This window comes from Notolepis coatsorum, assembly GCF_963971535.1.
Source record: "Notolepis coatsorum genome assembly, chromosome: 9".
In the NCBI taxonomy this organism is placed as follows: Eukaryota; Metazoa; Chordata; class Actinopteri; order Aulopiformes; family Paralepididae; genus Notolepis; species Notolepis coatsorum.
This window is the reverse complement of record NC_140173.1, coordinates 39194645-39222144: the sequence shown is the minus strand read 5'-3', so window position 1 is coordinate 39222144 and position 27500 is coordinate 39194645. Positions and strand designations below refer to the sequence as shown.

The 27500-nt window shown below is 44.1% G+C and overlaps 1 protein-coding gene across 1 annotated transcript in view; it reads right to left on the bottom strand.

Annotated features, from left to right (window-relative positions):
• The window catches only part of cdh23 (cadherin-related 23), a gene marked incomplete at both ends in the record, with an annotated part of 775072 nt that overhangs the window by 365084 nt on the left and 382488 nt on the right, over positions 1 to 27500 (bottom strand). The window contains 2 exon segments of the mRNA XM_084321844.1: positions 6713 to 6871; positions 7589 to 7738. Coding sequence (XP_084177970.1) covers positions 6713 to 6871; positions 7589 to 7738 — 309 coding nt within the window.

Genomic DNA, 27500 nt, shown 5'->3' with positions numbered 1-27500 from the left:
GTGGATTCTACTTTTGCGTTTGTTTATTTTTGATAGAAATCTACCCCCATACAAAACAGGCATTGATGATTTCAAACACGAGTCCAGTAAAATGTATTCAATGTTTCTGGATTTCCGTGATGCTTTTGGAACCCTAGCACACAATGTCATGCTGACAGCCCTTGAGGAAATACATCTACCCCAGGTTTTCATTGACATTGTTAGGGATGTTTACTCTGGTTCATACATACAGGTGATTTGTGGCAAACAGCTCACAGACCCAATCCCACTCCAAGTAGGTATAAAGACAGGCTGTCCATGGAGTGCAGTCAACTTTGTACTCGCTATCAACTGATGGTTAAAATGGCTTTGTAGTTGCGCTCCCCCTAATGTAATTTCCCCTAACCTCGTCCAGGGGTATGCAGACGATGTAATAATAGCCTCCAGACAGGAGGATGTCATAAACACCATGCTCTCCAGAACCGACTCCTTCCTAGAGTGGTCTGGATTAGAGGTCAAATTTGCTAAATGTGCTGTATTCTATGAGAGGCGGAGCGGGGGAAACCGCTGGTACCGGGCAAAATCAGATATAATTCCCACATTTACAGTTGATAACAAGCCACTGAGAGTCTACGCACGTCATGAAACATATACCTATCTGGGTCATAAATTTTATGTGGCAGGTGAATGGGAACAACAAGTGAGTGAAATTATCTCTGATTACTCAACCAGATTAGATTTAATTGATTCATCGCCCCTGCCACTCATCATGAAGCTTGAAGCAGTCAGACAAATAACCCTGGTCAAAGTTCAGCACCTATTCTCAAATGTACATATTCCTCGCAAATGTCTTTGTGAGATGAACAATAAAACCGTACAGATGGTGAGACAATGGACTGGACTGAACACTCACTCAACACGGGACATCATATTCCATACCATGCGGAGGGGCGGCCTGGGTGTTCCCAACTTTGAATGGACGTACATTGCCACGAGACTCAGTCATCTTCTCAACATGCTGAACAGTGACGACCAGCACGTCAGAGAGCAGGCCAGAGCCTCTCTGTTCTTAGACCTGCAGAGACGCAAGGTCCCCCTGGCGTGTGGGTCGGATCCGAACTTCCTGGGTTACAAGAAGAAACCAAGTGGAAAGCTGGACAGCCGCGGCCCCGGATTCGGGGTGTGGTCAGACTGGCCAGACCTGAATGACCTATGCGGCTGGTCCAACGTGGCCCTGGAGTGGGTGGGGCCGGACTCAGACGCTGTTAATGTTTCTGAGGAGATCATCTCTGACCCTACCATCTCCGTGAAGGCCACCATTGATATCTGTGGAACGTGGCAGGAACTACCACTTACGAATGCCCGTGGCCATCTCATGTCGGCACAACAACAACGCCAACTTCAACACTGGACTGAGCTTAAACTGCAAGGGAACTGCCTGTCTCCCTGCCGCTGACCACTCTGTCTCGCACGCAGTTTAAAAAAATTTAGCTATTCAAGTCAAGTCAAGTCAAGAGTTTTATTTGTCATGGCATACAATGAAATGCGGGTGGTCTTGATGAGAGCATTGATGAGAGCATCCCTGGCAGTCATAGCCCACACTGCATACACCATGGTCACGAACAGACAACAGAAACCATGTCTCACATACTCAATGGCTGTCATGCATACAAAGGGCTCTACATCTGTAGGCATGATAGGATCGTGGATCTGATTGCAGACAGTGTCAGTTCCACACTCGGGTCACCTGCAACATATAAGCTGTATAAGCACACCAGTGTGAAGCCATGTATGTTCAATCTGTGTAGGGACAATTCACTGTTCTCTGATATTTCAGCAAACACCACAGATGTTGTTATTGTTAATGAGAATAACAGAGATGTTCTCATCCTAGAAGTTGGTTGCACGTTTGACTACAGTCTAGAGGAAGCCTTTACAACCAAAATGTTATATCAACTGTTAGACCATACCATATCACAACTGGGCTACAACTGTAAACGTTTAGTCTTCATATTTGGAAGCCTGGGTCATGTCCATAAGTTGGGTGTTAGAGGCCTTCAGATGGCCGGTCTTCCGAAGAGAAGAGCCAAACAATTAGCAATATATTGCTCAGTGTCAGCAATTATTGGCAGCCGGGCAATTTGGAGAATACGCTGCTATCTGTATCCATGAGCTGTGTGTAGATTGTCAGGTTCATCATCCATGTGTGTGTGTAACTTTGGTTGCCATTGTCAATTTGGGCACGAATGCATCAGAATAACCCACAATGTACAAGTGCACTGATAATATTTGTGTCCTTTAAACATTGTCTTTATGTGGACATAAATAAAGATTCTAAATGTGTGTGTGTGTGTGTGTGTGTGTGTGTGTGTGTGTGTGTGTGTGTGTGTGTGTGTGTGTGTGTGTGTGTGTGTGTGTGTGTGTGTGTGTGTGTGTGTGTGTGTGTGTGTGTGTGTGTGTGTGTGTGTGTGTGTGTGTGTGTGTGTGTGTGTGTGTGTGTGTGTGCGTGCGTGTGCGTGTGTGTGTGTGTGTGTCTGTGTCATAAAGCCATCCCTGGTGTATTTATTAACACAGCCATGATGAGTGGGGCCAACATCTGTTTAGTATTTGTGTGGCAGCATTTATGACTATGGCAGCAGGTCAATGGTATGAGCACCTTCTACTCACACACACACACACACACACACACACACACACACACACACACACACACACACACACACACACACACACACACACACACACACACACACACACACACACACACACACACACACACACACACAAACACGCGCGCACGCACACACACACACACACACACACACACATAACTGCTGACATTAATGGGCCATAGCCAGACACAATACGGTTCATGTTTTAATGACTTGTGTGTGTCTGTTTGTGAGTGTTTATGTGTGTGTTTATGTGTGTAGGTGTGTAGTCTGTACATAGTGAAAGCGGCTTGTGTGTGTAACACAAACACACACACACACACACACACGATGAAGTAAAGGCTTGTTAATAACCCTCATTGAAAACAATATTTGGGCTTCTTCAGTGAGAAAATAGTGCGTGTGTTTGCACACACACCCTGCAGACACACTGCAGCCAACAGGTTCAACACCCAGGTAAGATGGCGGATGATTATCTCATGATTTATGCCGTAATGTTGCATCTAATGTTTTATATCTATGGTTAATAGAAGCGTGTGAAGAAGCAGTGGTGTTATCTGTCGGCCCAGGTATCCTCTTCATCAACAGACACATATCATCTCCTCTTCATATACATCAGGCTCCACCAGGTCAACACCAGGTCAACACCAGGTCAACATCAGGTCAACACCAGGTCAACATCAGGTCAACATCAGGTCAACACCAGGTCAACATCAGGCATTATATTGCCCTGCAATCTCCATTTCATGAGCCTCCAGTCTATAAACACTATTGATCCTCACTGTGGGATCCTGCTCTTCTATCTACAGACTGTTGCTGTGCATGGTCATGAATAATAACACTGAGTTATGAGATGACCTCTCTGTTCCAGAGTGACCTCTGATCTAGAGAGAGAGAGATAGAGAGAGAGAGAGAGAGAGAGAGAGAGAGAGAGAGAGAGAGAGAGAGAGAGAGAGAGAGAGAGAGAGAGAGAGAGAGAGAGAGAGAGAGACAGAGAGCGACATAGAGAGACAGAGAGAGAGAGAGAGAGACAGAGAGACAGAGAGACAGAGAGAGACAGAGAGAGACATAGAGAGAGAGAGAGAGACAGAGAGAGACAGAGAGACAGAGAGAGACAGAGAGACAGATAGAGACAGAGAGAGACAGAGATACAGAGAGAGACAGAGAGAGACAGAGATACAGAGAGACAGATATACAGAGAGAGACATAGAGAATAGAATAGAATAGAAATACTTTTATTATCCAGAGGGAAATTTGACACTGCAAATCGCTCAATATTTAAACATTCAAACATTTAGACAGAACAGGTCACGAATAAGAATAACAAAACAAATCAAATCAAATTGCCTAAGATAAGAGTAGAATAAAATAGAATAAAAAAGGAATAAAACCTCTGGTTAACCTCTGGGTAACCTCTGAGATTACAGGACTAGCCAACAGCATGTCTTTTGGTAGATGCCCTCTAACACACAGCAGCTTCATGCAGCTTTATACACTCTAATCCTATTGTCCAACACAGTTAGCACGAGAGGCTGTGGTTAGATGGGATGGCTAGAGGGCACTGAGCAGCTGGGGTAGTTTGGAGTTGAGTGCTCACAGGCACTTTAACAGAGGTTACTGAGGGAGGGGAGAGCGTCATTCATTCACTTCACGCACAACTGCTGCCGGTCTGGGCATTGAACTGGCAACCTTCTAGTCACAATCCTTCTCTAAAATTTAGAGACAGCCCGGATAATCATGCCGAATTAACGCTGGTACACACATTACACAAAACATTTGTAAAACACAAATTTTCCGTGGGATTGTTATCAACTTTGGACCTGTACTAGATAGGACTTCAGGCTATGGAACTGTTATGTTTTGCAGCTCCTACATCTACAGCTGGAACTCAAAAACAGGCATCTGACAACAAGTAAACAGAAATGTGAGTAAGCTAAACTTTTACTTGAGTATGTTCACACCTCTGTAAATCGATTTCATTAGCACTCATGTGAAGTTAGACTAGAAGTTAGACTAGAAGTCTTTATTTGTCAAGCAGTTTTAACACACACACACGCGAGTTGGGCGACTCACAGGAACACATACACACATGCACTGAGTCGCCGATGAAATGTCTCTGCACTTTTCCCATCCCGTTGTCCTTCCCCCCATGGGCAGCTGGGAGCAGATAGGGCGTCAACGTGAGCCGCGCCCCGGGGACCAATCCAAGTGCTCCTGTCCGTCTTCGTCAAGGACGCCACAGCGTTAGCAATCTGTTGTGCATGTTTTTCCATTGGGTTTATCTTATCGGGGGGGAAACCCTTGCGAGCACGGGGAGAACATGCAAACTCCACACAGAAAGGCCTGGGAGATACCCCACCTGAGTACCTGGCATCATGGAAACCTGGTCCCCAAGCGGGAATCGCACCCTGGACCTTCTTGCTGTGAGGCGACAGTGTTAACCACTACACCACCGTGCCGCTAAGTATAAAGTATAATATTAATATATAATATATATATATATATATATAATATATATATATATATATATATATATAATATATATATATAAAAAAGTAAAATACTAAGTATAAAGTATAATAAATCACAAATTACTTTGGGTATGCAATCGCCAGGCGCGTTATGAAAAACGAGCCCCATTTTTGCCCGATGCTTAAACTAGCACAAGGATTCACAGGCGCAAACAAACTCCTAGATCTTGAGACGACGGCCTTTATGCTTTTCTGCTAGATTGCTAACCCCAGATGAATGAATTAGCATGGATTGCTATACTAGTTATACAATAGTCGCATCCTTTAACCCTTTCACTGCCGCAAAACCAAACGGTTAACCCTTTCACTGCGACAATACACAGAAGGTTAACCCTTTCACTGCCATACAACAGCCGGTTAACCCAAACACAGTCAAACAGTGTTTATTTCTCATATAACATTAGTACCATTCATTCCACTACTTGACGGCAGCTACTGCAGTCACTCAATCACCCCGAAGCCACATACAGCCAATGATGTGATAGGTGACGTCACAGAAGATGCAGGGTTAGGCTATGTGTCCACCAGGGACGTTTATTTCAAGGCGGACCGCTTTGAAAAAAGGAGAAAAAAAAGCTCAGAGCGTTTTTTCTGGGTCTCCCCAGAGCTCGCGCCAGCCGCGGCTCCGCCCCTTCCTCGATGAGTTACATTGATGAGCGCGCTCATTTCCCAAAAGTTGAACGAGTTTCAACTTTATGAGCTGAGAGCGCTCCGACCAAAAACGCTGTTGTTGAGAGCTCATAAAACGTGAGGCGAGTCGCTGGGAAGAGGAGCCCGCCTGACGCTTCTCCAGCATAGAAATGAATGACAGAAAGGAGCTGACAACTCATAAAACGTCCCCTATGGACACAAGCCCTTAGGGTTAGGGTTAATTCTCCTGGCCAGAGAACGCCAAGTCCTCTACCAAACTCCTAAACTAGTCATTTGTATTCGATTGACCATGTTTAGCAAATCAATTTGTATCAACCAAGATGATTTGACCAAGCACATTCATAAAGGAACACGCCTACATTTGGGGAAATTAGCTTACCGCCTTCTCCAGAGAGACACAAGAAGATAGATACCAGTCTCCTCTCTGTGGATTAATGTAGAAAGCTATCTGGCTGCACGTTAGCCTAGCTTAGCACAATGAATGGAAGCGGACAGTGCCAGTTAGCCTAGGCATTGTCCAACTAACACCTCTCCCGAAGACTAACCGGCACTGTCTGCTTCCATTCATTGTGCTAAGCTAGGCTAACGTGCAGCCAGATAGCTTTCTACTGAACGCACAGAGAGGAGACTGGTATCTATCTTATTGTCTCTCTCTCTGGAGAAGACGGTAAAAATATTGGCGTGTTCCTTTAACCCTTTCACTGCCGCACTACCAAACGGTTAACCCTTTCACTGCGACAATACACAGAAGGTTAACCCTTTACTATCACACAACCGACGGCGACCCCTCCGGTTTCCACCACAATGTGATCTATTTCGACCTCTACCGACACAACAACATTTGGGAGCCACTGGGTCGGTCGGGGGGGGGGCTCTCACCTGGATCCGCAGGAGAGATGTCCCCCTCGGCGTGTTCTCGGGAAGGCTGATGTTGTAGAGAGGCTTGCTGAAGATGGGCCTGTTGTCGTTCTCGTTGATCAGCTCGATGAAGATACGGGCGAAACCCACGTGATCCGACATGGACTCGTTGGCATATAGCTGGAGACGGAGACAGAGAGAGAGGCACGTCTGTTCATTAATACAGGAGAGACAGAGAGAGAGACACGTCTGTTCATTAATACAGGAGAGACAGAGAGAGATGTCTGTTCATTAATACAGCAGAGACACAGAGACATAGAGACACAGAGAGACATGTCCACACCACACATCCATTAACACAGTTAGAGTCCAATAGAAGGTCTCTACTCTCAGAGAAGCTGTAGGAACAGAAGGTCTCTACTCTCAGATAAGCTGTAGGAACAGAATGTATTTACTATCAGAGAAGCTGTAGGAACAGAAGGTCTTTACTCTCAGAGAAGCTGTAGGAACAGAAGGTCTCTACTCTCAGAGAAACTGTAGGAACAGAAGGTATTTACTCTCAGAGAAGCTGTAGGAACAGAAGGACTCTACTCATAGAAGCTGTAGGAACAGAAGGTCTTTACTCTCAGAGAAGCTGTAGGAACAGAAGGTCTCTACTCTCAGAGAAGCTGTAGGAACAGAAGGACTCTACTCATAGAAGCTGTAGGAACAGAAGGTCTCTACTCTCAGAGAAGCTGTAGGAACAGAAGGTCTCTACTCTCAGAGAAGCTGTAGGAACAGAAGGTCTCTACTCTCAGATAAGCTGTAGGAACAGAATGTATTTACTCTCAGAGAAGCTGTAGGAACAGAAGGTCTCTACTCTCAGAGAAGCTGTAGGAACAGAAGGTCTCCACTCACAGAGAAGCTGTAGGTATTGATGTTCTCGTAGTCTAGAGGAACGGCCACTCTCATCCTGATGTCCGCTCGACCCTGTACCGCCGTGGGAGAGATGGTGAAGTGGTCTGAGTTGTTCCCGGTTAGAAACACCTGGAACATGCTGTTAACCCCCTGTATGGAGAGATAGAGATATAGAGGGGGGTAGAGAGAGAGAGATAGATAGATAGATAGAGATAGAGAGAGATAGAAAGAGAGAGAGGGGGAGAGAGAGATAGATAGAGATAGAGATAGAGAGAGATAGAAAGAGAGAGAGGGGGAGAGAGAGAGATAGAGATATATAGAGATAGAGATAGAGAGAGATATAGAGAGAGAGAGAGAGATAGAGATAGAGATAGAGAGAGAGAGAGAGAGAGAGAGAGAGAGAGAGAGAGAGAGAGAGAGAGAGAGAGAGAGAGAGAGAGAACAATTTTTTTGATTTGTGGACATTAAAGTAACAGTCTCAAAGATCTTCACCTAAAGGAAGACAACATTATGGGAAATTCTCTCACCGTCTTCTCCATAGTCAGACACGAAGATAGACACCAATATCCTCTCCTCCTTTCCTAGAACGCGATCCAGTTGCAAGCCAGCCTGGCTCAGAACAAATTAATGGAAGCGGATAAGGACCACTAGCCTAGCTTAAAACCCTGGGAAAATAGTTTTGTTCAACCAAGCTGTCTACGCTGATTGTGAGGTGTGAATCATGCAGTTTTCCACCTAAACAGTCCACTCAAATAATGTATCTGGCACCATATAAGGCAATAAATAGGCCACACAGTCGCTGGATGTCAAATTCATATTTCATATGCACCTCCTAGTTTGTCAGTTTGATACAAATTCCGTGAGGCAGGTGCGTTGCTTTGGACGGATTGATTTGCATGAAATTGAACTCAAGTTAATTATTTAATGATAATGAGAGACAATCCGCTGACCAACAAACATTTCCTTTCAAGCTCACCTATCTGGGCATCAAAATAATACCACAAATAGAAAATACAGCATCAATAAATTACGAACCTATGATAGACTCAGTATTCAAATCCATAGAGAGATGGATGTTCTTGCCCATCTCTGTGATAGGGAGGATAAACATATTAAAGATGTCCATATTACCAAAGTTATTATACCTATTTAAAAAAAATCCCTTTGGCACCACCTGTAGGAATGTTCGGAAAGATTGCATCTCTCATCTCAAAATGTATATGGCGTAAGAAGTGTCCAAGAGTCCGCCTATCTCTGTTGTACCTTCCATTTGATGCATGGGGGTTGACGTGTCCTAACCCTCACTGGTATTACCTGGTTCCATCATGGATGGAAGCGGAAGCATACTCAGTGCAACTACCACTACATTTATACATGTATTCAGCTGAGCCAAAATACTTAAGAAAACATACTACACACCCCATAGTGCTTAACATGATTAATGTATGGTATGAGGTAAAGAAATGTATGAAAATAACCAACTCCATGTCGCAATTCAGCCCTATTTGGGGAAACGTCTCATTTAAAGCAGGCAAACTGGATGCTGGATTCAAACTATGGACAAAAGAACATGTTTTGAAACAACATATGGACATGTTCAGTTGCTATCGCTATTAGCTCTATCTTTAATTTTTCAAAATGTACAGTTGCTATTGCATGCACTCATCTGTGTTTCACCACACACATGAGTGCATGCTTACCAACTGTCCGTCTGCAACACTACTATCACCGACATCTAAGAAGGGAGATCCCCCCTTGAACAGCCCTTCTAAGGTTTCTCTCCTCCACATTGCCTGTGGAGCTTTTTTTCCCTATTGTTAGGTTTTAGTGAGTTTTTCCTTACCTTCGCGTGGGGTATGTCTGGGAGTGCTTGCATTCTTTCATTTATTTGCATTCATCTAAAAAATGTTTGGACCCTATGGTGTTCTTGTTCTGTTCTTGACTTATTGTTATGTTGTCTTCTTGACTTGTTTAAAGAAGACCTGTACGGCCCATGGGGACATTAACGTGTGTTGTCGGGCCCTATAAATAAATTTGATTTGATTTGATTTGATTTAAGAAGGAATAAGTAAAATATCTGACCTTTACAAAGAGGGGGTCTTGATGTATTTTGAGGAACTATCAATAAAATACAGCATCCCAAGGAAGCACTTTTTTAAATACTTGCAATTGAGAAGTTTAATTTCCTCTCAGCAAAACCATTCACTGGTAATTCCTACACGTTCATCCTTAGAAAAAATTATCATCAAGAACTGCAATAGCAAAGGCTTGATATCACTGTTCTATAACTGGCTTGTATCTGGTTCAGAGGAGACGTCAATACCTAGACTGGAGGCATGGAGGCTGGACTTGGGAGAGGAGATCTCAAACGAGGACTGGAACAGAGCGTGCGAGGAGGCTCAGACACAGACAGCCAACACTAGCTTAAAAAATATTCAATACAAATGGCTGATGCGGACTTATATAACTCCTGTCAAACTGAATAAATATAACAGCAATACACCAGACAGTTGCTTTAAATGTACCGAGGCTCGGGGAACATTTATACACTGTATTTGGGAATGTGACAAAATCAAGAAGTTCTGGGGGGAGGTGGTGAATAAAATCAGTGAATATCCCATTAGACTCCAAAATGATATTGCTACACCTATATCCAGTAAATCTCAACCTGAGAACCAAACAATACAAATGTATTGACTTTGCTATACTGCAGGCAAAAAGAACAATAGCTTTCAATTGGAAGAAATTTGATGCACTCACAATCGGTGCTTGGATTAAGAACATGGCACAATGCATGTCAATGGAGAGAATAACATATATCCTCAGGAACAAAATAGAGGTTTATGAGGATATAACAAAGCTATTGTTATATATTATATGGAATACATTTAATGACTATCTAAGAAGGGAAGATATAGGAGGGCTTCTATAGGATGAGTCCCCCCGCTCTCTCCCGTGGTCAGTTGACCCCGGGGAAGAGCGGAGGCACGCCATTGAAGGTGTTGTAAAGATGTCATTTATTATTATTATATTATTATTATATATTTTTTTTCACTTATTTTGATCTATGTATGAGTTATCTTACTGGAGGTACCATTGAATGTATGTATTATTTCTATACAACAGTAAAAGTGGATTTAAAGATGCTAAGAGAGAGAAAAGGGGAGGGGGGAGGGGATATGTGGGTGTGTACACTTGTGGAGAAAAGGAACAAAAAATAATTGACGGCAATGAAAACCTGACTTGTGTACTGTAAAACCCAATACAAATATTATTTTTTTTAAAGTAAAAAAATATATTAATTATTTCCGACTTGTGAGCTGCGCCGACGCCTGCCGGCTGGCAGTGACCCTTCCCATCATGCACCTGGCGCTGCTAGACTCGACTGGAGCGCGTGGAGAGGCGCCATTAAAGATTAAACTGGACTTTGAAGAAGTCTTTATTCATTGCACACATTGACAATGTCGTCATGCAGTGACACACACATGCAATAATTTTTTAGTTTTTTTGGGTTGCAGATGAAATGTTCCTCTCTGCGTTTGACCCATCCCGTCGTCCTCCCCCCCCCAAGGGCAGCCGGGAGCAGACATGGGCTGTGGCGTCTGGGCCGCGCCCGGGGAACCATCCAAGTGCTCCTGTCCGTCTCTGACAGGGACGCGACAGCGGTAGCAATCTGTTCTGCATGTTTTTGCATTGGGTTTATCTTATCGGGGGGGAAACCCTTGCATCAGTGTGTTTATCTCAGACAGACTGGCGTGTATCACATCTCACCACCGCCTTCCCGGAGTGCTGTTACCATATCTCTGTTTGTCCTTCCTCTTTCTTCATCGTCTATCTCTCCATACCTGTCCTGGAATCTCTCTGCCTCTTTCTATCTGTTTTCTCTTCTCCACCACGGTCCGTCTCTCTTCTTGTCTGTCTCTATCACTCCTTCTATCTCTCTTTGTATCTTTCTTCTCTACTACATTCTCATTTGGTATATCTCCATATCTCTCTCCTCTCTCTATACCTCTCTCTCTACACCTCTCTCTCTCTTTACCTCTATCTCTTTACCTCTCTCTCTACACCTCTCTCTCTATACCTCTCTCTCTCTTTACCTCTCTCTCTTTACCTCTCTCTCTACACCTCTCTCTCTATACCTCTCTCTCTCTTTACCTCTCTCTCTTTACCTCTCTCTCTTTACCTCTCTCTTTTTACCTCTCTCTCTATACCTCTCTCTCTCTTTACCTCTCTCTCTTTACCTCTCTCTCTTTACCTCTCTCTTTTTACCTCTCTCTCTTTACCTCTCTCTCTCTTTACCTCTCTCTCTTTACCTCTCTCTTTTTACCTCTCTCTCTATACCTATCTCTCTCTTTACCTCTCTCTCTTTACCTCTCTCTCTTTACCTCTCTCTTTTTACCTCTCTCTCTACACCTATCTACACCTCTCTCTCTCTATACCTCTCTCTCTCTTTACCTCTCTCTTTACCTCTCTCTCTCTTTACCTCTCTCTCTTTACCTCTCTCTCTACACCTATCTCTCTATACCTCTCTCTCTCTTTACCTCTCTCTCTTTACCTCTCTCTTTTTACCTCTCTATCTACACCTATCTACACCTCTCTCTCTCTATACCTCTCTCTCTAAACCTCTCTCTCTCTACACCTCTCTATCTTTACCTCTCTCTCTACACCGCTCTCTCTAAACCTCTCTATCTCTACACCTCTCTATCTTTACCTCTCTCTCTAAACCTCTCTCTCTACACCTCTCTATCTTTACCTCTCTCTCTACACCTCTCTATCTTTACCTCTCTCTCTAAACCTCTCTCTCTCTACACCTCTCTTTCTTTACCTCTCTCTCTTTACCTCTCTCTCTACACCTCTCTCTCTAAATCTCTCTCTCTCTCTCTACACCTCTCTCTACACCTCTCTCTCGTTACCTCTCTATCTACATCTATATCTCTCTTTACCTCTCTCTCTTTACCTCTCTCTCTTTACCTCTCTCTACACCTCTCTCTACACCTCTCTCACTTTACCTCTCTCTCTTTACCTCTCTCTACACCTCTCTCTACACCTCTCTCTCTTTACCTCTCTCTCTTTACCTCTCTCGCTTTATCTCTCTCTCTACACCTCTCTCTCTTTACCTCTCTTTCTTTACCTCTCTCTCTTTACCTCTCTCTATACCTCTCTCTCTTTACCTCTCTCTCTTTACCTCTCTCTCTATTTACCTCTCTCTCTCTTTACCTCTCTCTCTTTACCTCTCTCTCTTTACCTCTTTCTCTACACCTCTCTCTCTTTACCTCTCTCTCTATTTACCTCTCTCTCTCGTTACCTCTCTCTCTCTTTACCTCTCTCTCTTTACCTCTCTCTCTTTACCTCTCTCTCTTTACCTCTCAGTCTCTACACCTCTCTCTCTTTACCTCTCTCTCTCTTTACCTCTCTATCTTTACCTCTCTCTCTTTACCTCCCTCTCTACACCTATCTCTCTACCCCTCTCTCTACCTCTCTACACCTATCTCTCTACCCCCCCCCCCTCTCTCTCTATACCTCTCTCTATACCTCTCTCTTTCTCTCTACCCCCCTCTCTCTCTACCCCCCCCCTCTCTCTCTATACCTCTCTCTATACCTCTCTCTTTCTCTCTACCCCCCTCTCTCTCACCTACACTCACTGGTACTGTCCCTGACTCAGTCTCTCTCTTTCCTCTTTTGTTCAATTTCTCTCCGTTCATGTCATTCCAATTTCGGGGTCAGAGGTCAAATCTAATCTAAGAGAGTTGGCAGCAACGTGCCCACACACACACACACAGACACACACACACACACACACGCACACACACACACACACGCACGCACACAGTCAGTGCTGACTGACGACTTGCAGCGTAATGAACTGCGTCACGGCCACAGCCAATTATAAAGCCTCCTTTCCTATTTCTACTCAAATCCATTTGCCGGCGAAGCGGCACGCGACGACAGAACGATTGATCCCAGGAGAGAAAATTGTTTCGGAGTTCAATAAACATTTAACCTGGAGAGCCTCTGTTCCACAGGAAAACCGAAGAGAGGAGAGAGATAGAGAGAGAGAGAGAGAGAGAGAGAGAGAGAGAGAGAGAGAGAGAGAGAGAGAGAGAGAGAGAGAGAGAGAGAGAGAGAGAGAGAGAGAGAGAGAGAGAGAGAGAGAGAGAGAGAGAGAGAGAGAGAGAGAGAGAGAGAGAGAGATTCAACTGAAAGCAGAGGTGACCATAAGCCCTGACCTCAGATCAGCAGCAGAAGGGTTGAGGGACCAGCAGCTCTGTTAGCATGACTGAAACAGGTGCTAGTTCTTTTCTTCCCTTGTATCTCTCTACCTCTCTCTCTACCTCTCTCTCTACCTCTCTCTCTACCTCTCTACCTCTCTCTTTACTCCTACCTCTCTCTACATCTATCTGTACCTATCTCGCTCTCTCTTTCTCTCTATTTCTCTCTCTCTCTCTCTACATCTCTCTCACTCTCTACCCAGAGGTGCGTTCCTCATATCAACTCTGATTGCGCGCACGCTAATGACGCCACGTGCCCGCGCTCTCCCGGTGTGTGCGCGCGGTCCCGCGCATGCGCATAAATGTTCCCTCGCTTAAGCACAGACTAAAGACAGTGCCTAATTGCCTCTACGAATGGAATGTAACACATTTCATTCACAAGGTAGGTGTGAATGTATCTGAGAACGTATTTAACACACCTGACGACCGGCGCTATTGATATGCAAAGTAGGCCAGGTGGGTACTTATAGCGAGTTGGCGAGTGCAGCGCATTCCTGTGAGCATGCGCGTGCCGTGCACATCCGTGCATGTGCATGCACAGCGTGCCGTGCACATCCGTGCATGTGCGTGCATGCGCTTCTGCTCAAATCTTTGGGTGCACGCAGTGCAACCCCGTCCCATGAAGAACGCATCCCTGTCTCTACCCCTCTCTCCACCTCTATCTCTACCTCTCTCTCTACGTACCCCTACCTCTCTCTCTCTCTTTACATCTATCTCACTCTACCTCTCTCTCTCTCACTCTCAGCTTCTCTCTTTACCCCTCTCTCTAGACCTCACTCTCTCCCTCTATCGCTACATCTCACTCTTTACCTCTCTCTCACTCAATTCAATTCAATTCAAATAGGCTTTATTGGCATGAAATATCAACATACTTATTGCCAAAGCAAGTCCAACATACAAACAATAACATATATATTATTAAGCAATAAAACATACCATAATATTAGCAATAAGTAAAACAATCAACAGAAACATATTAAATTACAAAATAAACATTCCATCGGGTAGTCATTTTACAGATGTAGCCACCCAGATACATGTATTTACAGGGCTTGTTCTCTTATTGTATGACAACCATCTACATATTTTGCAGCTAATACTGTACACTGACTTTTCTCCCCACATATATATAACAGCTTTTGATTATCAGGGAGATGGATAAACTGTGGATCAATTTTATTTATTTTATAAAAGAAAACTTCTCTTAAATCCTTGTATTTTTCACAGTATAGTAGGAAGTGAGGTTCTGTCTCAACATCCCCCTGATGACAAAGTGAACACAGCCTGGCCTCTCTGGGCAGCCAGTTCTGCCTGTGACGGCCTGTTTCTATGGCTAGACTATGTCCACTCAGTCTGTACCGTGTCAATGTCTTTCTTAATTTTATATCATTCACAGTAGTCAGGTATTCTGCCACCGTGTACTCTCTGTTTAGGGTCAAATAGAATTCTAATTTACTTTGAGATTTGGTTGATTTGTTCCAATATTCTATATAGTTTTCTTTTTGTTTTGAGGTTATTTGGTTGGGCCAGATTTTTTGGTATCTGTCCTGAGGCATTTGTGGGCAGAGATTTCTGACTAGCTGGCAGAGGGGACTCTTATCTGGGTTCATCTCTTGGCTCTGAAGGGCTTTGTAGTGGTAGGAGTGGGGGTCACTTGATTGGAGGTGTGTGTAAAATTTTATGGCTCGCTTTTGAATTTGAATGATTAGGGGGTATTGGCCGAGTTCTGCCCTGCATGCATTATTGGCAGTGTGTCTGTGGACCTTAAGTAGGTTTTTGCACAATTCTGCATGCAGTACTTCTAATGGGTGTTTTTCCCATTTTGGGAAATCTTGGTTAGTTAATGGACCCCACACTTCACTGCCATATAATATTATTGGATTTATTACGGAATTTAGAATTTTGAGCCAGGTCCTAATTGGGATGTCAATTGGAATTTTCCTTTTGATGGCATAAAAAGCCCTTCTTCCCTTCTCCTTCAATTCATTCACAGCCATATTGAAGTTTCCATTATGATTTATTTTCAATCCCAAATATGGGTAGCTTTTTGTGTTTTCTAATATGTGTGTGCCTAATTTAAATGTATTATGTGAACTCTGAGACTCGTGTCTCCTTTGAAAGATCATGACTTTAGTCTTCTTCATGTTTACGTTCAGAGACCATGTCTGACAGAACTGGTGGAGGATGTCTAGGTTCTGTTGTAGACCCTCTTTAGTGGCTGACAGCAGAACCAGATCATCTGCGTACATCAGTAATTTTACATTGGTATCGTGCAGAGTCAGACCGGGTGCAGTAGAAAGTTCTAATAACTTTGCTAATTCATTTATATATATATTGAACAATGTTGGACTTAAATTGCACCCCTGGCGGACTCCGCGACCCTGGGTGAAGAAATTTGTTCTTTTATTTCCAATTCTAACAGCACATCTGTTTTTTGTGTACATGGATTTGATCAAGTCATATGTATTTCCTCCAACACCACTTTCTAGAATTTTGAAGAAAAGACCTTTGTGCCAAATTGAGTCAAAGGCTTTTTCAAAATCGACAAAGCAGGAATATATTTTGTTTTTGTTCTGTTTTACGTGAATGTCAATTAGGGTTTTAAGAGTGTATATATGGTCAGAGGTACGATAATTTGGTAAGAATCCGATTTGGCTTTTACTTAGAACGCTGTGTTCTGTAAGGAATTCTATGAGTCTGGTGTTGATGATACTACATAGAAGTTTGCCCAAATTACTCGTCACACAGATACCCCTATAGTTTTTTGGGTCATGTTTATCTCCACTCTTGAAAATTGGGGTTATGAGTCCTTCATTCCAGATATCAGGAAAATAGCCTAGATTTAGTGTCAAATTGAATAATTTTAAAATAGCCATTTGGAATTTTTCAGAGCTGTGTTTAATCATTTCATTTAATATGCCATCTGTACCACAGGCCTTTCTAGCTTTAAGGCACTGGAGTTTTGATTTCAGCTCTTGTTCTGTGATTGGGAAGTCTAAAGGGTTTTGATTATCCTTTATGATATTTTCCCATTTTTGTAATTTTTCACATATCTGGCTGGTTTCCGTTTTTGTATTTAGGGGTACAGTTGTAAAGAGTGATGTGAAGTGGTTTGTCCAAACATCCCCATCTTGGATAGCCTTTTCTTCCGGCTTATCTTTATTCAATGAGTTCCAGTGGTCCCAGAAGGAGTTAGAGCTTAGAGAGTCCTCTATTTTGCACAATTGTTTATTTACGTGATTGTTCCTTTTAATTCTGATGGTCTTTTTGTAGTGTTTCAATGATTCACAGTATTGGAGGCGTAGGGTGTCATTTTGTGGGTTTATGTGTTTCTGGTTTGATATTTTTCTTAGCTGTGTTCTAAGAGCTTTACATTCTTTGTCAAACCATTGGTCCTTTTTAGTTTTTCTCTGTTTGTTACCTGATAGTTTTAATTTGGACTTTGTTGCAGTTCTTTCAAATATATAATTGATGTGTTCTACAGCTAGGTTTACTCCTTCAACACTGTTAGAGTATGGCATGGCTAGGAACGTATCTAACAGTGATTGTGTCTCATCACTGGCGATGGCTCTCTGGTAGTCCTGCATGCTGTTCTGGGACCATCTGTAGTATTTGGGGATGTTGTATAGTTTACTGGGCTGTGTAGGGGGATTTTTGAGAGACTCAGTTCTTTTCATGTATGCCGTGATCTGACTGTGGTCGGAGAGTGGGGTCAGGGGTTTGACTGTGAATGAACTGAAGGATACTGGATCCAGATCTGTTATCATGTAATCTACTGTGCTGCTGCCAAGGGGTGAGCAGTAAGTGTACCTTCCTTGTGAGTCCCCTCTCACACGCCCATTGACAAGGTAGAGACTCAGTCCTCTACACAGTTGTAATAAATCCTTTCCATTTTTGTTTATGGAAGTGTCATGGTTATTTCTAGGGGACTGGTTTACATGGTTGCATATGGTGTGGTCAGATATGAAATTGTCTCCATGTGTACTGGTGAAATCAGGGTGGGTTCCCGTTCGGGCGTTGAAGTCACCGCAAACAAGGACATGACCTTGACTTTGGTAAAGACTTATTTCTGATTCAAGGTTGGAGAAGATGTCGTCTGAGTAATATGGAGACCCAGTGGGTGGTACGTAAATTCCACAGATAAATAGGTCTCTCTGAGAGGGGATTACTTCTTTATTTAGTTTTAACCAAATATGATTGTTCCCGGTTTTTAGAATCTGTATTGACTGGTGGAGTTGTGATTTGTACCAAATTATCAATCCCCCTGAGTCTCTGCCCTGACTAATATGTTTCGTTTTATTCGATGGCAAAATGACTTCTCTATAGTGAGGAGGGCAGTGTGTGTCTACATCTTCTCTGCACCATGTCTCAGTTAGGATTAAGAGGTCATTGTTTGTTATAGCCTGTAAAAAATCTGAGTCTCTACTCTTAAGGCCGTATGTTGAAGAGCAAAGACCCTGTATGTTCCAGCAACTAATGGCGAATGATTGCATTTTGTACAAACATTTTATAAAGGTATAAAAGGTTATAACTAAGGTATAAGGGTATTCAGTCAATGAAAAATATATATAAAGGTGTTCAAAGCTATAAAGGTTATAGGGTATAAAGGTATTCAGTCAATGGACGAACATCACAGAATAAATTCAACAACAACAAAGGCGACAGCAGGCGGTTGGCCTGCTTTTCTTTTGGTCGATTGCTAGCTTGTAGTGAGAAGTTTACTGCATAGCGTGTATAACATTTGTTTGATCTCATTCAGCTCTGATGTGGGTGGGGGGGGGGGGGCCTGGTCAGGGCGGATGCATAGGTCATCTCCTGCGGCGGACGGTGAGGGGGTCGGCTGGGGGGACGTCTCCTCTCACTGGGTGGGTTGGAAGGGTGGGGTGTGGGCTGGGGGCGGTTGAGGGGATGTCTCCTCTCACTGGGTGTGGTGGAAATGTGGGGTATAGGTGGGGCATAGGTTTGTGGGGTGACTCCTCGTGGGTATCTCATGGGCCTGTGCTTTCTCGGAGAGGCCGGTGTGTGACTGGGTCTGTTGGGGTTGCGTCCGAGGGCAGCATCCTTTAATGTTTTTGCAAATGTCCTCACTCCCGCGTTGTTTAGGTGTAGCCCATCATTATTAAAGTCCCATCTGCCGATGTTTGTGTGGTGGGCCAGGTGGACATTTTTGAGGGCAGCACAGTTTCTTGAGGTCTCCATGTTGATTTCGTGAATGATGTATGGAGGGGTGTCCATCCTGGGGAGGAGGGTGGAGATGATTACTCTGGTGTGTGGGAACTCCCTGGAGGCCTTCTCAGCCACCCTGGTCATTGCTTCAGCAGTTCCACGCTGTAGATAGTGGAGGTCATTTGTACCCGTGTGCACCACCATGTACTGGGGGCTCCCTAGAGTGTCCTGTCTGAGCAGCTCCATGGCGTGGCCTGTGTTCCGACAGCGCTTGGCTGTCACCTTGAGGCCTGGGAAGAGGCGTGCTGTGTCCAGGTATTTGCCATTGGAGTCCATGAGGAGGACTACCTGGGCTTCGGGCTGGGCTGGTCTGGTGGACTGGGGCCGTGGCTCGGGTGGAGGTTGGGCTGCTGGAAGGGGGTCTGAGTCCAAAGGTATGTCATTGGGTGTCAGGCTGGGAGGGGTAAGTGGGGTCAGGGGGGGGGGGTATATTCTGGTTTGGCAGTAGGGGGGGGTGGGGTGGTGAGTGTTGGAGCAGAGGACTGCTTTTGATCGGGGGGGAATGTATGTATTCTTTCTTCTTGTCGTTGTAGCTTTACTTCCTCTATCTCACTGCGTAGAGACTCCTCCCGGCTGTTTGTTTCTTCCTTCATGGCTTTCATCCGGGCCTGTAGGGTGTTGTTGTCCTGCTCTAGCTCCCGCATGGTTTCTGTGAGCTCCATGACCGTCCTCTGGGTCTCCCTCAGCTCTGAAGCGGTCTCCTCCCCGTTCCTCTTCAGATGACGGAGCTCTTCTCCCAGCTGCTGAATGGTGCAGGGCTCAGTCAGCCTGGCCAGAGTCCTCTCTTTAAATTCAGTAAACTCCAGCTCCAGGAGAGATACGCTTTCTCTCAGTTGCTGGACCAGTTTGGAGGGTGTTGAAGGAGTGTGAATGGATGGGCTGACTGGTGCTCTTTGTGCTGGCAGTGGCATCACTGGGTTCACTGTGTGGTTGGAGGGGGTTGGAGTGGCACAGTCAGAAGGGCTAGTTGCTGGTTTTGACTCTGATATTTCTGTGTCTGTGTTCACCTTGTCCTCTTCTGTCTGTGTGTCCGCAGCCTTGTTGGTGTTGGGCACAACTCTCTCCACTTCCGTTTTTATTTTTGGGAAAAGCTCTTGAAATATGTTGAGGTTTGCTTCATTTCCCTGTACTAATACAGTCCCTTTAACATAGTAAGAGATTGTTAGAACTGGGTTATCAGTGTCCAGGGTCTCATCATGGCATATCGTGTGGCGTCCTCCTCGACCGATGCCTTCTTTCACAACATGGTCATAGTGGTTACAGATCACCTGTTTCCAGGAGTTAACATGTTCTGTGTGGAAGATGAGGTCATTCATCACCATCTTGTCCTTATAGACAGTGTAGTCAGCATACAGCTCTTCTGGGTGGGCCAAAAGTGTCTCCTCCTTGTGTTTTTTCTTGTTTTTATTACTTCTGCAACTAGGAGGGTACTCAACTTCTTTGCTGCACATCCTGTTTTGGTTAGTTTCCATGGCAACACTGCACATCCTGTTTTGGTTATTTTCCATGGCAACACACCAGGTAATACACAAACTTAACTGACTGAGACTGTTGTTATTAGCTTTTTGTACAAGATGTTATTTTGGATTTAGCTGGCTGGCTAGTTGTCGTTATCTAACGTTGTGTAGCTACGCAGCTAACTGGCGTTATATGCAGCCAGGCAGGTCGGCAGCTAACGCAGCTAACTGTCGTTATATACAGCCAAACTGTCCCGCTAGCTAACGCAGCTAACTATCGTTATTTACAGCCAAACGGTCCCGCTAGTTAACGCAGCTAACTATAGTTATATGCAGCCAAACGGTCCCGCTAGCTCTCGTAGTGACGTTATAAGGAGCCAAACGGTCCCGTTAGCTAACGCAGCTAACTAGCGTTATAATGAGCCAAACGGTCCCGTTAGCTCTTGTAGCAATGTTATATTGAACCAGTAACGTTATAATGAGCCAAACGGTTCCGTTAGCTCTTGTAGCAACGTTTTATTGAACCACACGGTCCCGTTAGCTCTTGTAGCAACGTTTTATTGAACCCAACGGACCCGCTAGCTCTCGTAGCTAACGGTGTCAGTATACCTGACTACTCTGTTAGCCTCCTTAGCTGCTGTATGCCGTTGTCTCCTTGTCTCCTTGCTACTTGCTCTTCTCTTTGGATTTAAATGTTGGTCTTTGTCCTATTGGATCTATATATATTCATGTTGCCTTTGTGAAGTTATCTCTTCCTTCTGTTTAGTTATTCCATTAACAGTTGAATATTCTTTAGGGGTTCATCTTAGCTGAACTTAGCTGAACCTCTCTCTCTCTCTCTCTCCTATAGTACTGTCATCAACATCACTCTCTACCTCTCTCTACCCCTCTCTCGCTACCTCTATCTTTACCCCTCGCTCTCGACCTCTTTCTCTACCTCTCTCTCTACCTCTGTCTCTAGACCTCTCTCTTTATAGACCTATCACTCTCACTCTATACCCCTCTCTCTCACTCTACACCTCTCTCTCACTCTCTACCTCTCTCTCTCACTCTACACCTCTCTCTCACTCTCTACCTCTCTATCTACCTCTTTCTCTCTCTCACTCTACACCTCTCTCTCTACCTCTCTATCACACTCTCTACCTCTCTATCTACCTCTTTCTCTCTCACTCTACACCTCTCTCTCTACCTCTCTCTCTCTCACTCTCTACCTCTATATCTACCTCTTTCTTTCTCTCACTCTCTACCTCTCTATCTACCTCTTTCTTTCTCTCACTATCTACCTCTATATCTACCTCTTTCTCTCTCTCACTCGCTACCTCTCTATCTACCTCTTTCTCTTTATCACACTCTACACCTCTCTCTCTCACTATTATATCTCTATCTACCTCTATCTCACTCTCTACCCATCTCTCACTATATATATCTCTCTCACTCTACACCTCTATCTCACTATTTCGCTCTCTCTCTCTCTCTCTCTCTCTCTCTCTCTCTATCTCTCTCTCTCTCTCTCTCTCTCTCTCTCTCTCTCTCTCTCTCTCTCTCTCTCTCTCTCTCTTTCTCTCTCACTCTCTATCAATATATCTACTTCTCTCTCACTATCTACCTCTCTCTCTCACTCTCTACCTCTCTCTCTACCTCTTTCTCTACCTCTCTCTATAACTCTACACCTCTCTCTCTCTACCTCTTTCTCTATCTCACTCTCTACCTCTCTCTCACTCTCTACATCTCTCTCTACCTCTTTCTCTACCTCTCTCTATAACTCTACACCTCTCTCTCTCTACCTCTTTCTCTATCTCACTCTATACCTCTCTCTCACTCTCTACCTCTCTCTCTACCTCTTTCTCTACCTCTCTCTATAACTCTACACCTCTCTCACTCTCTACCTATCTCTCTACCTCTCTCTATAACTCTACACCTCTCTCTCACTCTACCTATCTCTCTACCTCTTTCTCTACCTCTCTCTATAACTCTACACCTATCTCTCTACCTCTTTATCTATCTCACTCTCTACGTCTCTCTCACTCTCTACCTCTCTATCTATCTCTCTCACTCTCTACCTCCCTCTCTTTCACTCTCTACTCTCTCTAATCACTCTCTTTTTACTTGAACATGAGGACTCCATACTTTTTTTGCAAACCAAAATACTATACTTTATACTTATAGCACATGCATGAGCCTGGTCTCTTTTGAAAGATAACATTCTGATGTTTCTGATACAATATAGAAAATTAACCTTTAACTTTTAGTGCTAAAGAAATAGCATAGGTCTGAACTTGAGTTGTAGAAAAACGTGTTACTCACGTTTTTCTGTAGTAGTTGCAATATCCAGAAGTAGTATATCCAAAAAGATTGGTATGAGCTTATATAGTACATGTCCAAATTTCATAAAAATCCGTTCAGAAATGAGTTTAGGAGGATTAGGAGCGATGTTGGTAAAATGAGAAAAAAAACACAAAGCTCTCATTGACTCCAATGCATTCCACAGTTTTTTCTCCCCGTCCTGTTTTTTTCGCTCGTGACTTTTCACCTAGATCCCTGATTCGCTCATCCCCACGTGGGGTATCTAGCCCTATTTTCTGAAAATCCGTCTAAAAATACATACATAAGTAAATGGAAGATTGCTCCACTTCACAATACGTGATGTCATCTGCGGTCCACCACCAGACCGCTCGGGCTGAAGAGGTTAATTAATATTCCATGACTTGGAACCCACATATCAGAAACACTGGTCTGGTCCGAGCGGTCCGCCGGCCTATTTTCTGAAAATCCGCCTAAAAATTGAATATAGAATACCAGGGCCCTCATTTATCAATGGTGCGTACGCACAGATATGTGCGTAACCCGTGCATACGATCATTTCTAAGCAAAGTGTGGGACAATTTGAACGTGTGCTTGACTTTGTGCATATATTTACGCACAGCTCCGACCGTGCGTACCTGGCGCCCGGTGGTAGAATATGAATATTGCAATGCGGGAATAAGCTTCCGTGCATTCATTATAGTTCATTGTAAAATAGCGACAGTAGTGTAATTATTGTCAAACCCTATAAATATAGCATTTGGAATAGGTCTTTCTTTCCGAATGAATGCAGCATGGTTTATATATAGGGTTATCGGAATACTCTGGGGTGCACTGACGCAGGAGACGCTGGGTTCGAGCCCAGCTATCGGCGTTGCTACCAGCTTGGCTGGTCGTTCATACTAACACAATTGGCAGTGTTAGGGGTGGGAAAGCTGGTGGGTGGATCCTGGTCATTGTAAACAGCGACTCCTACAGTTCGGTCGGGGCGCCTGCTCAGCGAGGAAAAGATCTAAGGGGGGTAGTGTGATCCTTCCACACGTTACACCCTCTCAGTGAGAGTCCGTGCTGCCAGGTGAAAAGAAGCGGTTGATTGGCTACACATGTGTCGGAGGAAGCATGTGATAGCATCCACTCTCCCAGACCGACTGTATGGGGTAGCTGCGCAGCGACCAGGAAGGGGATTGGGAATTGGCATAACGACTAACATTGGGATGGGCGAAAAACGGAGGAAAAGATCCAAAAAATAAATAAAAAAAATAAAACTAGAGTTATTATTAAGACATTCCATAAACTAAAATCTCACTAATAACACTTTAATTGCCTTCTTTCACAACATGGTCATAGTGGTTACAGATCACCTGTTTCCAGGAGTTAACATGTTCTGTGTGGAAGATGAGGTCATTCATCACCATCTTGTCCTTATAGACAGTGTAGTCAGCATACAGCTCTTCTGGGTGGGCCAAAAGTGTCTCCTCCTTGTGTTTTTTCTTGTTTTTATTACTTCTGCAACTAGGAGGGTACTCAACTTCTTTGCTGCACATCCTGTTTTGGTTAGTTTCCATGGCAACACTGCACATCCTGTTTTGGTTATTTTCCATGGCAACACACCAGGTAATACACAAACTTAACTGACTGAGACTGTTGTTATTAGCTTTTTGTACAAGATGTTATTTTGGATTTAGCTGGCTGGCTAGTTGTCGTTATCTAACGTTGTGTAGCTACGCAGCTAACTGGCGTTATATGCAGCCAGGCAGGTCGGCAGCTAACGCAGCTAACTGTCGTTATATACAGCCAAACTGTCCCGCTAGCTAACGCAGCTAACTATCGTTATTTACAGCCAAACGGTCCCGCTAGTTAACGCAGCTAACTATAGTTATATGCAGCCAAACGGTCCCGCTAGCTCTCGTAGTGACGTTATAAGGAGCCAAACGGTCCCGTTAGCTAACGCAGCTAACTAGCGTTATAATGAGCCAAACGGTCCCGGTGGATCCTGGTCATTGTAAACAGCGACTCCTACAGTTCGGTCGGGGCGCCTGCTCAGCGAGGAAAAGATCTAAGGGGGGTAGTGTGATCCTTCCACACGTTACACCCTCTCAGTGAGAGTCCGTGCTGCCAGGTGAAAAGAAGCGGTTGATTGGCTACACATGTGTCGGAGGAAGCATGTGATAGCATCCACTCTCCCAGACCGACTGTATGGGGTAGCTGCGCAGCGACCAGGAAGGGGATTGGAAATTGGCATAACGACTAACATTGGGATGGGCGAAAAACGGAGGAAAAGATCCGTTAAAAAAAAAAAAAAAAAAATAAATAAATAAAAAAAATAAAACTAGAGTTATTATTAAGACATTCCATAAACTAAAATCTCACTAATAACACTTTAACCTTTGGTAAACAAATGGATTGCTGAAAATATACACTATGGCTGCTGTTGTGACATGGTTGGATATATTTGAAAGAAAAAAAACGCTATTTAATGTCATACAGTCTCGAGAGATTAATCTAATGACGCTTGGTGAATCCCAAAATCGTCCCGAAAATGTCTTAAGTGGCACTAAGAGCACATTCTGTCTGATCTTTTGTCTTAAGTCCGTTGGTGAATGAGACCAATGACTTGGAACCCACATGTCAGAAAGACTGGTCTGGTCCTTTAAGAAGCCACAGGCTTCAGAATGGCTGCTGGTACAGTGGACAAATACAAATAGAAAGGTTGCTAGTTCTATCCCCGGTACTGACAGTAGGGTGTGTCCTAGTTGTGAGCTGCCAATTGGCTGTTATTACATGTACAGTGTTGCACCTGAGCAAGGCATTTCTGTCTGAACTGCTCCAGTTCTGCTACATCCTGCCTAAGGAAAATCACCTGTAGGCTACTGTGTGTGTGTGTGTGTGTGTGTGTGTGTGTGTGTGTGTGTGTGTGTGTGGTGTGTGTGTGTGTGTGTGTGTGTGTGTGTGCGTGCGTGCGTGCGTGCGTGCGTGCGTGCGTGCGTGCGTGCGTGCGTGCGTGCATGCGTGCGTGTGCATGTGTGCGTGCGTGTGTCTGTGTGTGTGTGTCTAAATGCGGGCTATTGAAAAAGACACATTACATTACGTTGAGTAACTCAGCCAGTAAAACACCCTCTTCATCTATGTTGTCTTCATTTAAAACCATTTCATCTCCACACCATAAACCTCAGTGCCACCTTGTGTACCAATTATGTCCATTGTAACTGAGTCATTCGAGTGTGGAGGAGAGGATGAGAGGAGGAGAGGAGGAGAGGGGGAGAGGGGGAGAGGAGGGGAGAGGAGGAGAGAGGGGAGAGGAGGAGAGGGGTAGAGGGGGAGAGGAGGAGAGGGGGAGAGGAGGGGAGAGGGGAGAGGAGGGAGGAGAGAGGAGGAGAGGGGGAGAGGAGGAGAGGAGGAGGAGGGTGAGAGGGGGAGATGAGGAGAGGGGGAGAGGGGGGGAGAGGAGGAGAGGGGTAGAGGGGGGAGAGGAGGAGAGGGGGAGAGGAGGCGAGGAGGAGAGGGGGGAGAGAAGAGGAGGAGATGGGGAGAGGAGGAGAGGAGGAGAGGAGGAGAGGGGAGATGAGGAGATGAGGAGAGGGGGAAAGGGGGAGAGGAGGAGAGGGGAGAGGGGGAGAGGGGGAGAGGAGGAGATGTGGAGAGGGGGAGAGGAGGAGAGGAGGATGGGGAGATGTGGAGAGGAGGAGAGGAGGAGTGGGGGAGAGGGGGAGATGAGGAGAGGGGGAGAGGGGGAGAGGAGGAGAGGGGGAGAGGAGGAGAGAAGTAGGTCTGGTCTTTCTTTCTTTCTTTCTTTCTTTCTTTCTTTCTTTCTTTCTTTCTTTCTTTCTTTCTTTCTTCTTTCTTTCTTTCTTTCTTTCTTTCTTTCTTTCTTTCCTTTCTTTCTTTCTTTCTTTCTTTCTTTCTTTCTTTCTTTCTTTCTTTCTTTATTATATTATTTCTTTATAGCAGCAGTAATTACCAGTAGCAGTATATCTACAGTAATACCAGTAGCAGTATATCTACAGTAATACCAGTAGCAGTATATCTACAGTAATACCAGTAGCAGTATATCTACAGTAATACCAGAATATAACACAATATCGTATCCCTAAGAAACCCTTATAGAAATATAACACAATATCGTATCCCTAAGAAACCCTTATAGAAATATAACACAATATCTTATCCCTAAGAAACCCTTATAGAAATATAACACAATATCTTATCCCTAAGAAACCCTTATAGAAATATAACACAATATCGTATCACTAAGAAACCCTTAGAGAAGTATAACACAATATCTTATCTCTAAGAAACCCTTATAGAAATATAACACAATATCGTATCCCTAAGAAACCCTTATAGAAATATAACACAATATCTTATCCCTAAGAAACCCTTATAGAAATATAACACAATATCTTATCCCTAAGAAACCCTTATAGAAATATAACACAATATCGTATCACTAAGAAACCCTTAGAGAAATATAACACAATATCTTATCTCTAAGAAACCCTTATAGAAATATAACACAATATCGTATCTCTAAGAAACCCTTATAGAAATATAACACAATATCGTATCTCTAAGAAACCCTTATAGAAATATAACACAATATCGTATCTCTAAGAAACCCTTATAGAAATATAACACAATATCGTATCGCTAAGAAACCCT